The following is a 12,305-nucleotide window of genomic DNA, read 5'->3' on the forward strand; positions in this document are numbered from 1 at the left end:
GCTAGCGCTCTACCACTTGAGACACAGTGCCAATTCTTGCTTTATGTGGTGCTGAGAAATCAAACCCAGGGCCTCATGCATGCAAGGCAAGCACTCTACCACTGATCTACCTTTCCAGCTCTGCAACTATGCTTTTTTTTTTTTTTTTGTCGGTTGTGGGGCTTGAACTCTGGGCCCGGGCGCTGTCCCTCAGTTCTTCAGCTCAAGGCCAGCTCTCTACCACTTGAGCCATAGTGCCACTTCTGGTTTTTTGGTGGTTTATTGGAGATAAGAGTCTCATGGACTTTCCTGCTTGGGCTGGCTTTGAACTGAGATCCTCAGATCTCAGCCTCCTGAGTAGCTAGGATTACAGGCGTGAGCCACCAGCGCCCGGCTGCAACTATGCTTTTAACAGGGCTTGTGCTGTTGATTTTAGCAGACTCTGCCACTTCCTAGCCTTCTGCCTAGCTTGCTTTTGTGGTTACATTATCTGCCTGGCCCCACATAAGGCATTAAAGTATGTGAACCCCAGTCTGACAATCTATTTTTTTCCAGGGATGCAGAATCACCTGTACAAAACAAGAGAAATCAAACTGTTCAAGTCTTCAGTATACTGGGTGTGTGTGTGTGTGTGTGTGTGTGTGTGTGTGTGTGTATGTGTGTGTGTGTGTTTTAAAAAATAATTGTTTATGTTCCTCTCACAACTTTATCTCTAGCATGGACTTAATTGTGAGTCAAGACTGCAGTATCTACAGTAAACAACTTTCCCAGAGAAATTTATTATAATTTTAAGTTTATTTTCCTGTTTTGTTTTTAAGACAGGATCTTGTTATAGAAGCCAGGCTTTTCTCAAATTCATGAGGCTCTTGGCCTTTGTGAGTCCTAGGATTACAGGTATGGGCCACGACACCATGTCTGACTCAAAAATTAGTTTTTAAAACTGTAACAGCACTACTAGATGTATGACTAGCTCTGAGAAGAGAGAAATCTGTGGTTGCTCTCAGGAAAAGTCAATGCCAGGCACCCTAGTAATTCTCTGGTTTTCTACCCATAGGTGAAATTGAGGTGTTTTGGTAGAAGTCAATGTTCTTATCCTATAGCCCCTTAGCATTTGGACCTCTCCCTTGGAGAAGGAAGACTTACAGCAGAATCACTAGAGCACTACACTCCCAGAGAGAAGAACAAAGACTCGAGATCCTGTATCAAGGTGATGGCAGAGCTGGAATAGGGAGTCAAATCTCCCAAGTCACACAAATGGCTTTGTTTCCTACATTCATTGTTCAACCTCTGCCCAAACAGAAGATGGGATTTTCTTCCTGGGACCTCTAAGATAGGCCAGCTCTAAGACCTTGAGCCTCCACCACCAGAAACAGAAACATATGTGGAGGTCTAATTAGGTCTATTCTCTGCAAAGTGCTCTACACAGCTGGAAGGTGAAGGGAATGGCTTTGGGCTCAGGAAATTCTCAAGCAACCAGGAGATAGGACTGATCTCCTCTCTCCTTGGGCCAATGAGTCCTGCCCACTTTGGAAGAACAGAAGAAAGGTGGCAGAGAGCCAATAGACCTCATTAGCATCCCTTTTGTCCACTAACCCCTGAGGTACCTTAGCAAAGGAGAGAAACTGGATCTTCTAGGAAGGCACCACAGAACGAACCTACAAGACCTCCACCCCACCCAGATCCACCCACCCCGCCAGGGACAAGCACCAACCCTCACCTGTTGATCGAACTGACGCTGGGCACTGTGTCATTGTCACACACTCGCTCTGCCAGCAGCCGGTCCCTGATTTCCCAGGCAAACATGGTAGGATTTTGGCGTTTATACTCAGCAATTTTTTCTACCACTTTGGGTGTGGCAACCTTTGGTTTGGATCCTCCGATCACCCCAGGCTTGATGCTTCCTGTCTCATAATACCTAGGACCCAAGGAGAAAGAAACTTAGTCATGAGGAACCAGCAAAGTGGATGAATATTTGAAATGTGGCTAGTCTGAATCAAATGGAAACTACAACCAGATTTTTAAAACATAGAACAACAAAAAAGAATAAATAATACTTTACTAATACTGTTTATATTGGTTATACTTCAAAATGCTATTTTTATATATTCAGTTAAATAAAGCACAAAATTATACCTGCTTCTTTTTACTTTTCTTTCTTTTCCTTTTTTATTTTACTTTTTATTTTTCAAGACAGGGTCTCCTAAGCTCACCTCAAACTTACAATCCTCCTGCCTCCACCTCAGAGGTGCAATGATTATAGGTATGTGTTGTTAAGCCCAGGATCTTTTTACGTTTCTTAATGTGCTACCAGAAATTTTTAAATTGCATGCTTGGCTAATAGGACTACAGTAGTAGGATGCATTATATTAACAAAATTGTTCAATATTTCTTCACCAGTTCACAATTTACAGAAAACTTCCAAGTCAGTTTTTCCATTTGATCTGCAACAGTTCTAAAGCACATAATTTGCTTTGTGTAAAGTGGATAAATAAATAAGTAAACAAATAGATAGTTACATCTCTATGGTACAAACCAGATTTATAGAGATTAAATGGTTTCCTTGGGGTGACACAGGATCAAGTGGCCAAGCCTGGACTGTGGCCAAGCCTCTTGAAACAAAGTTTTCCCCAAAAGGTGTCTTTGGTCTTTGAGTCACCAGTTTTCTCATCCTTAGAGTCCTCAGCCTTTTGTGAAACTGTCCCCTACAATGTATCTTATTTTTCCAGACAAGAAAAACAATAGCTATGGTATAAAATTAAGAGGAATATTGGATTCCAGAATTAATGGGAAATATGCATTGGAAGTCAAAACCCAAGCAATCAGAAAAAACAACCACAAGTCTCGGCAGCTCTTCCAGGGACCTCCCCTGAGGTAAATGGCTGTTTCTAAGGACATTTCCATGCTATCAGCTTTTCCTCGTTAACGCAAATAGGATGTCAGGGTTTTACAGCAAAACCGAGACCAGGGAGAAGAGTGGCATGAAAGATGATTTCAGGGAAGAAAAAATGACTTGATTCTCTCTCTGAATCTGAGCCGTCACTGGATGTCTTTCTCAATATGTACAGAGGAATTCTTGATTTCCTCTTCCAAAGGAGATTATCATGCAGTTGAATTTTTTCTTAACCAAAAGACATTTTCTAAATGATTTGTAATTTGTAAACCTAACATGTGTTTCTGAGAGGTAAGGGAATGAGGTGAGTCTGGATGGCTAGAAACATTTATAGAAGACTGTGGGACATTTATAAAGATGCTAAATTTCTCAGCCTCAGTAAGTCTGGTTAAGGCCAAGTGAGTGAATATTCTAGAAGAGAAGAAATAATTTGGAAGCAGTGATGTGGAAGTGAAAATTCTATTTTTCATTGAGAAGAGTGAGTCATTTACAAATTCTGACCTTAAGGCAAAACTCAACGTATCCTCCTTCTTCCTAAAAAAATTGCTAAAAGCAATTTTCTGTAATTTGCTAAGAAATTATTACTCACAACAGGTTTTTTTTTAATCCAAGAAAATATCCCCCACTCCTTTTTTGCTCAAAAACTAGGAAAGTGTCTAAATCCAGGCACACCACAAGCCCTGAAAATTCCAATTGTCCCGCTCATTTTCTAATAGAAAGTCAATTTTTACTATAACCTAACAACTCATTATTTAGACACAGCACTCTAAAGTTTACAGAGCTCTCTTTCAGATTATCTTGATCTTCACACCAATCCTTTGAGGCCAGGCAGGATTTTACAGAAGGAAAAATAATAATAAATAACTAGGAGACTCTGTGACTCACCCAGCTCATTCTGGCAGCTAGAAACAGCTTTGAACTCAAACCCCAAAGCCAGCACTCTTCCTGCTATATAGCAAGCTGCTGCTCTGGTTATCAAATTTTAAGAATTAACAGCTATGATTCTTGCTACTGTAGAGAGCTTGACTGTTTGCCAGACATTTCCACAAGCGACTTTCATTCACTCACTGAGTCAATAGTCCCTGAGAGCCTGTTAAGACAGGGACAGTCTCAGTGTAGGGGTGACAACCCCATAAACACCCCTGTGCTAGATATGAATAAGAGTACTACAGTCACACAGCAACTCAAGAGAGCAGCAGGATGAAGTCCCCAGCTCACATGGCCGGAGTGTGGCCAGCACTCGGCGGCATTCCCCGCCTATCGCACCTGAGCAGTGCCAACAGTAAGAGTCTTCAGGCTTGACATGAGAAGTCTCTGTCTTTTTTTTTTGACTGACACATGGGCCAGGCACTTAGAAGGCAACACTGACACTCCCGAAACCCCAACCCGCAACTGTGTCAAGTGAGGATTCAGACTTAATAACCACCCTTTCATCTCTGCAAAACAGCCGTGCAGACCTCTGGCTCACAGACAAAAGGCGAACGGCAGCCACCAACACAGAGTCCTTCAGTGCAAAGAGCATCAGCTTGGAAGTCAAGAAGTGTAGTTGCTTGTCAATGGCTCTGACACTAACTGGCTGTGTGATCTTGGCTGACTCACTTGAGCTCTCTAGGCCTTGGTTATTCCATTTATATAATACGGAGAAGTATTTGCCCTTGATTCTGAAGACAGAAATGCAGAAAGCTCATGAAAGGCATTGAAAAGATAAAGATCATTTACATAAAGTACATGGGTTGAGAATTAAAAGCCCCACTAAAATGTTTTGTTTTTTACTGTGTAACAATTTCAGTGATTTGAACCTCCCAACTAGACTCCAGTGAGAAAAACTGCACTCTGTGTGGACTTAACAGCCTCACATGCATCAAGCTCTGCCTTTCCAACCCATCAGCAGTGCCGAGTTCTAAACTGAATACTATACTCCTGATAGTCTGCCTACCTTCCTGAGGGGTAGGGGTACCTACCTGCCCCAAGGACTTGGTTCTCTTGACACACGGATTCTGAAAACCCACAAGCACTACACACTCTCACCTTATAAGTGTCCATCAAATTCTTCTGTGACAAAAAAAAAAAATCAGTAGATCAAACAGCCCCAGTTCAGAAATTCCTAGTCACACTGTTTTAGGATTGAACTTGTTTCTTAAAAGGCAGTTCTAATTAGAGTGACATTTTGTCCACTGTGGTTCTTAGTTATGAAAATAATGAGCTATGAAATTCCAATTTATTGTTGACAACTTAAACGGCCAGGCATCGGAGCGGCACGTAACTTCCGAGTGCCACTCTACCTAGTGACAAATCTATTCTGGGCCATGGGAGGCTGCCGGCTGAGCTTAGAAGGGTCCCTGTTCCCCTCAGTCTCCATGGTTGATTTGGAGGCCTCTAGGGCACCAGAACAGGAGGACATGTCATTTGGATGTCCCCTGTGAGAAGATTTCAAACGGCGAGCAAAATGTCGGCTCAGCAAAGATGTCTCAGCAAAAAAACAAAGGAAGGGCCTTCTTTCTTTCCTCTCTCTCTCTCTCTCTCTCTCTCTCTCCCTCTCCCTTGGTACAAAGAAGCTTCACAAGAAGAGATATGATACAATTCCACTCTAGAAGTCTAATGCTGAGATAGTCTAAAATATTTCTCTTCTTTCTCTTTTTCTCTCCCCTAGGTCCTGTTTGCATCTCTCTACCTTTCTATTGCTCTTTTGAAGTCATTCTCATTTCCCTTTGTTTTCTCTTTCTCTTTTCTCTGTCTCCCTGATGACTACTCTCTTGTGCTCCTGTCATTCTTATCTTCCTGCCAAAACCACCATATAACCAGAGCAGGCAGTTTTCCTTCGTTCCTCCCTGAACTCTGGCTGGGGCTCATTTGCTTGCAGAGTACAAAACAGGAGTGAAGCCCACAGCCTCCATGGATGAGGTGACCTGCACTGGGCAGGAAGATGAATCCACACAAAGGTCAAAGGACCTAAAGGAGCAGCCAGAACCCTGGCCCTGAAACTTCTTCCTTTGGCCTCCAGCAAGGCTCTACATACAAGGTTAGTCCCTCTGTCTGAGAGAATCTCTTGAGTTCCATCAGGCAAAAGGAAAAGAGCAAACAGAAAACCACGCTGTCATGGATATACTTCAAAATATTTGTTTGTTGTTTTTTTTTATCCATGCATCTGTTCTCAAACCAGAATGCAAGCTATGGAACAAAGATTGTTGTCTGACCTGGAGGAATATAGTAGAAAGCACTAAATTCAAGTATGTTCCTGCTTGCCAGGGCCGAATTAAAACACCACCACATGCTCCCTCCTTCAAAAAAAAAAAGGTTGTGTTTTGGGCTACAGAGAGATACTGATGGTCCTTGAATCCTTTAGACTTCATCTCAACACAAGTACTGACAGGTCAGATATACCTAGGTCAGTCACTCTAAACATTTTACCTTGGAAGATTTGTTTCTTCATCCTAGACCAGGCTGAAACTATGGAAAAAATAAATGCAAGCACTAAAAGGCTATATAGCCCTCTGGGAAAATCATCATTGTTAGTATTTTGCTTGCAGCAAATCACCAGGTCAAGAGGCAACTTTCAAATGTCAGATTTGAGAGTTAGTGTTTGCTGTTGTTGCTATTTTTCCCCCTCTCATTTAATCTATTCTTAGGATGCCTGTCACTACAAAGGAAACTAAACACACAGAAGGAAAATACTGCATCCCAACATTATAAGACTGATGATAACCCAAAACCAAACATGATGACAGGATTTTAAAAGTAAAATGTGCTTGTTAAAAATATTAAAATCAAACATCAAGATCTGGAGATGCCGTTCAATGGTAGAGCAACTATTTAGCATGCACAGGGTCCTGGGTTTTGATTTCTTGCACACACACACACACACACACACACACACACACACAAAATCAGAAGGAAGGGAGGGAGGGAGAAAGGAGATAGAGAAACAGGGAGGGAGGAAAAGAAAAACAGAAAGAAAGAACAGAGGAGATGAGAGGAGAGTTGAGGAGAAGAGATTCTGGTTGTGTAATCTTATAACTTATGGATTCCCTACCCAGCCCTGCCTGGACCCTGAGCTCACCTAAGATATGTAGGGAAAATTCCTCTGAGCCTCTTTCTCTTGGGTTCTTCATAATAATTGACCAGACTTTCACAAAATATTCTGTCTCTCCTGACAAGTTACTGTATTCCACCTTACACTTGAAACAGAGGTTTCCAAAGGCTAGTTTGAATTGGATAACATCAAAGGTTTTGTAAACCCTAAAGTGCTGTGTATGTGGAACAAAATGCTGCCATGACCCTCACTATGACACTGGCATACGGGACAGCTGCTGGACTATCTTTTAGATCTTTATTTTAGAGATCGAGGAAAGCCTAGAGCTCCTGCCTTTACCTGCCAAGAATTTTGCTGACACAACCATGGCTGACCCGAAGCTGCCTGGAGATGTCGCAGGGCCTGACACCTTGATGAGCAAGTTCCACTATCCTTTGGCGGACTACATCCGGGAGTGGCCGTCCATTCACAAAAACCCCCCCAAGCTGATTCACTCCTCCATGTCCTGAAACAGATCAGAAACAAAAGGCAAGGGGAAGGATGGTTAGAACCAGTCACATATTAGAAGCGCCACCGTGAGCACCTAAAGCCCCTCTGATCACAAGGCTAGATGCCTTGTGCCTAGTGTCTAATTGTGCAGACAACATGAATCATTTCTTCACATTAGTCTTAGCCTTTGTCCATTTGCAGCCAGTCAACTGAGCCATTCAGAGGAGAATCACCATATTATGTTGCCTTTATTTACTAGCATTTTCCTCATAAATTTTTTAACAATGGAATATATGAAGACCCCAGTCTCTACAACTACATGATGCTGAAGATCCTGGGGGAGAAAATGATGTTTTAAAACACTGCATACTGAAAGAGAGGGGAAATATGGTGAAATCCTTTTTCTTTCAAATATCTTCAGAGTGAAAAGGTTTATTCTAATAAGCCTTCAGCTCAGCAAAAGAAATGTTTGAAAATCAGTAATGTAACCCAAGAACTAAAGATTAAAAAATAATAATAATAGTGTCTGCAGAGCACCAAGACAAAAGCTGACTATCACCTCAATGCAAATTAAAAAACAATTTTAAGTCTTTTAAGGTGAGGCTAACATACAGCTAACCACTGTGCTCTCTCAGAGCACACAAAAGAAATGGGTCAAAGGGTCTTCTGAATATAGCACATTTCCACTTCACTGCATTAGGTTTTGTTATAAAGGTGTTTCCCTGGAATTTTTTGGATGTTTTGCAGTTGACAAGCAGCTTTGAGTTGGTTTTGAATGGATGGGAGGGAGAATACAGAAGCCAAAGAAAGCTTCTGAGTTCCAGATTTTACTAAGGTTCTGGAATAGATTTTAAGAAAGAAAAAAAAAGTCAGAGAAAGTGCCTCTTCTACTCATATGTCCCTTTCAGGGGGAAAACAGGGAGCCAAGTAATTTAAAGAAAGAAACCAGTAAACAAAGTGATACAATGTAGCAACATTATTGACCCTGTAGCTGTTAATCAGCCACTAACTGACATAGCTGAGGATTGGAGCCAAGTCCAAGCATTTATTTACCTAGCTACTGGCAGCTCAAAGGCCAAGGAGGGGAAGGAAAATCTCCTCCTTACCTGGGACTGACTTGGATGAAACTGAACTCCAGGATAGCCAAGGCACTTCCACGGTCACACACATACACATACATACAGCACTCTAACACATAAACTAGCCACCTCATCGCAGCTATTTCCCCCCAGGACTCACCTACCACCCAGGTTTGTGAACAACATTTTACATTGAGGGATGATATCATCATAGCATCATTTATATCCTTAAAACTGTTCAAGCAACCCACTAAAGTTTCCCAAATTCTGCAAGTGCAAAATTCTTTCAAAGACAAACATAATTTCATAGATAGCTGTATTACTTAGTTCCAGTTCTCTGCTGAATTTTTCCTGATTTTCAAAATGAGTTTTAATCCGTTTTGATTGTTTTTTAAAACTTCAGGTATGAAAGACAGACAAAAAGAAAAATCTTTCAAATGGAATTTTGGAAGTCAGAAACACAATTACATAGTTTACCTAAAGCAGAAAGACACCCTGGTCAAGAGCCTTAGGAAGGCTTTGTTCTGGATCTGGGAGCATGTAATAAAAAAAAATTAAAGGGGTGGGGGGAGGTAACAAATCTCCCCAGAGCAGGCTGGCTTAAAGTTTTAAAAAGTAAAATTAAAATTGGTATGGACTCATCTGGAAAAACAAAGGCCAGGAAAAGAAAGCAGAAAGAGCTAGCACACTTTTGATATAACTTGGGAGTATAGGCAGCATGGCCCACCCACAATAGTTGTTTGCTATTCCACTGATGGTTGAGACTTTATGCCTAAAATACCAATTTTTAGAGGACGTCAATGCCAATAGCAGTGCTACAGGACATTTGTGAATTTGGACTGCTTTGTATCATGAAGAGGGGAAAAAAACAAAATCCAAAGGTTTTCTAGAATCTAGTCTCTTTAGGTCTCAGAAGATTCCCAAACTGCCTTTCCTTCACCACAAAGGACAAACTACCAATGTTTATGCAGAGCCTGTCCATAGTTGACTTTTATTCATAATGTCCTACGAGATTCTTACCCAACGTCCTGGAAAGGCCCTCAAATCCACCTGGCACTCTTGACTCAGTCACAGTCCTATCCAACAGAACTCTTCAAGGATAACAGTGAGAAGTTTTACAACTGTAGACTAAAGAAAGCCACAGAAATAAGTGAAGTCCAAAGTCTGATAGAAAGGAGATAGAACAGCAACATGAAAGAAGAAAAGAGAGGTATATACAAAGAGGAAAAGCATCAAAACTAAATGATACAGACAAGGAGAAAGAACCTAAAAAAGAAACAGCAGATTAGGCAGGTAGATGAGAAGCCAAAACAGGCCAAGAAATGGAAAGGGGCATCTGGAAGACAGGTGGTTTCTATGGATGGGGGTCCTTTGTTTGTTTTCTAAGGCACCAGCTCCAGCCCTGCTTATCCTTGGAGAATTCAAGTCTCTACCTCTACTTCCTGTGGACTCCAGCTAGGTGAGCACTCACCCCCTCCAAGGGTGCTAGAGCAAGATATGAACTCAGCTACGCATTCTAGAGTGCTTAGAATTTACAGAGACAGATGCAAACAAATCAGTTGAAAACCAGGAAACAGATTCACAGATATAAGGGAAATACAGGGCACACTGAGCAGGGGTGGTTAAGGGGAGGGGGGGAATGTAAGGAAGAAGAGTTGAATCATGCATGCCCCTGGGACTTTCATGTCTCTGCTGTGGAAGGGTCTGGCCTCCACAGATGTTCTGCGGGTTCTGATAAGGACATGCTGCCCTGGAGGGGCCCTGCCCACACCCCAAAGACCATGGCTAAGAATAGAGTCTTAGGGAGATGGTCTGTGCTTATTCTGCAGCATATTTAACTAAAAGACTCACATGGTTGTTGAGATTGCTTCTAGATATACCAGGAGAAAAACTTACAGGCACAGACATGCAAGCAGGTGTACAGGGGAAAGGCAAGGATGCAACCTTCTCAATGGACTCTCCAACCCATAGACAGATGCTGACACTCAAGGACAGGCTGCGTGCACAGATAGGGTTAGACTACACTGCCTCTGACAGAGAAACTCAAGAACCAGTTTCAGCTTTGCCCATGGGAACTTTTGTCTGTCCTTTTGTTTCTCTGACCTCAGTATCATATTCTGTAAAACAGGTAAGACTGAAGGTTTGAGTAATATTCAGGTAGGACATTAGCTGCAAAAAAAAAACTTTTATAGTTAACTGGTAAAGATGCTTGGGAAAAAGAAACATCTAGGAGATGGATTTAGAATAGGGGATGGGAGTACCTTGGAATTCAGGAGCCCATTTCCTGGAAGTGTCTGCTCTCTACAGGAGCTGTCCTGCTCAGAGGTGAAGATGGGAGAAGAGGGAGAGGACAGGTGACAGGGGGAAACTGACCAGGCTAGGGAAGGAAGATGAAGAGGTGGAGACTTTGTCTAAGCCTCTACTACCCTAGTCACTTCTCAAGATTTACGTGCTCCCTCACTCCCATTACCACCAAGTTAGGGCCCAGAGCTGTCTATATTGTGTAAGAAAACAGCTTTGGACACCAGAATCCAAGGTTCTTCCAAAGAGACCAAGGGTTGGCACCAGATTTGGAAGCTAGGCTGGCTGGGGCCCAGCGCCCCCCCCCCCACTGTGCTGCCAGGGAGATTGAAAATGGGAGGAGGGAGCACTTCCCGATGAGGGGACAGATTGAAGGCCAGGGCAAGGAAGCACAGACAGCAGCAGTTGGCTAACCCAAGCCTGGAAAGAGCTGCCTTCTCCACAGCCAGGAGACCATGGAGTCTGATGCTATCATCCCAAGAGCTGGGGCACCACTGGGCAGCAGAGCTTCGGCCAGCACAAGGCAGCCAAGAGTCTGCAGATTCCTGCCAGCAAGGAGTGAAGCATGGGGACCAGCCCTCCCCCATCTTGTCCCCCAGTATCTTCCTGGCTGAGCCAACAGCTTACCCACCTCTCAGAGCATTACCCCCAAATCATTTATTTTCAGCCTCACTCCGAGAGAGACTCCGAACCAGGTCTATGCAGGAAAAGGCTGCGGAGGGCACAGAGGGTCACCGTGGACTGGAAACCGTTTGAGCGCAGGCCCCAAATGGGGAGGAATGGAGGAATCGTTTGAGTTGGGACCAGAGCAAGCGGGATTCTCTGCTCGAATCTCCCCCACAGCTTTGGAGGATTACCTCCGACTCGGATATTGACACAAAGAGAAACTGACCTGCCTGCAGCTAGTCTTCGCTGCCTAGACAATTCTTCCCCAGCTGCCAGGCCACTCGTCCTTCGGTGGCAAACACGGACATTCTCGGCTGAAGCCTGCCTTCTCTCCAGCCGGGTCTCGGCTGCCTTTGTTACATAAGGGACTCAAAGCTGGGGAAGCAGGATTCCGGCTCTTTGAGAGGAACCGAGCTTGGTAAGGGCTCCTAGACATGGAGCAACTCCCTGACCCACAACCCGCAGAAAGTCTAATCCGGGAGTGGAGGCTGCCAAAGCCTTGGCGCCTTCCTCTGGCCGGCTCTACAGTCAACAGAAAGGAAACTCGATTCGTTCCACTTAGAATTTCCTTGAAATCTCCGAATCTAATCCGGAGTTAACTCACCGTGAGAGGAGCGCTCCCCTCGCAGGAGGCTGTGTTAAATGGGAGAAGTGTCAGGATTCCCGCGGGTCGGGCAACCAGGCCGGCCTAGCCAGCACCGAAATGACCCTTGCGGTCTCCTACAGAAGCAGAGGCTTCCAGAAGGCAGGGGCAACTGGATGGTGACTAATTAGCTTTTCTCTTTCTTTCTTTCTTTCCTCCTTCCTTCCTTCCTTCTTTTCTTTCTTTCCTTTTTTTTGTTCTTTTTATGGCAGAAACCATTCAGGCATC

The 12,305-nt window shown here is 43.4% G+C and overlaps 1 protein-coding gene across 4 annotated transcripts in view; it reads right to left on the minus strand.

Annotated features, from left to right (window-relative positions):
- Nucleotides 1-12,305, minus strand: part of Pax5 (paired box 5) — a 173,769-nt gene that overhangs the window by 153,013 nt on the left and 8,451 nt on the right. For all 4 annotated transcript variants that reach the window (XM_013026684.1, XM_013026681.1, XM_013026685.1 and 1 more), the window contains exons 2-3: nt 7,239-7,404; nt 1,697-1,894 (exon numbers count right to left, since the gene is read on the minus strand). In XM_013026684.1, the coding sequence (XP_012882138.1) occupies nt 1,697-1,894; nt 7,239-7,404 (364 nt within the window). The remainder of the gene's footprint in view (nt 1-1,696; nt 1,895-7,238; nt 7,405-12,305) is intronic.

Source organism: Dipodomys ordii, unplaced genomic scaffold, assembly GCF_000151885.1.
Source record: "Dipodomys ordii isolate 6190 unplaced genomic scaffold, Dord_2.0 Scaffold95, whole genome shotgun sequence".
Classification (NCBI taxonomy): domain Eukaryota; kingdom Metazoa; phylum Chordata; class Mammalia; order Rodentia; family Heteromyidae; genus Dipodomys; species Dipodomys ordii.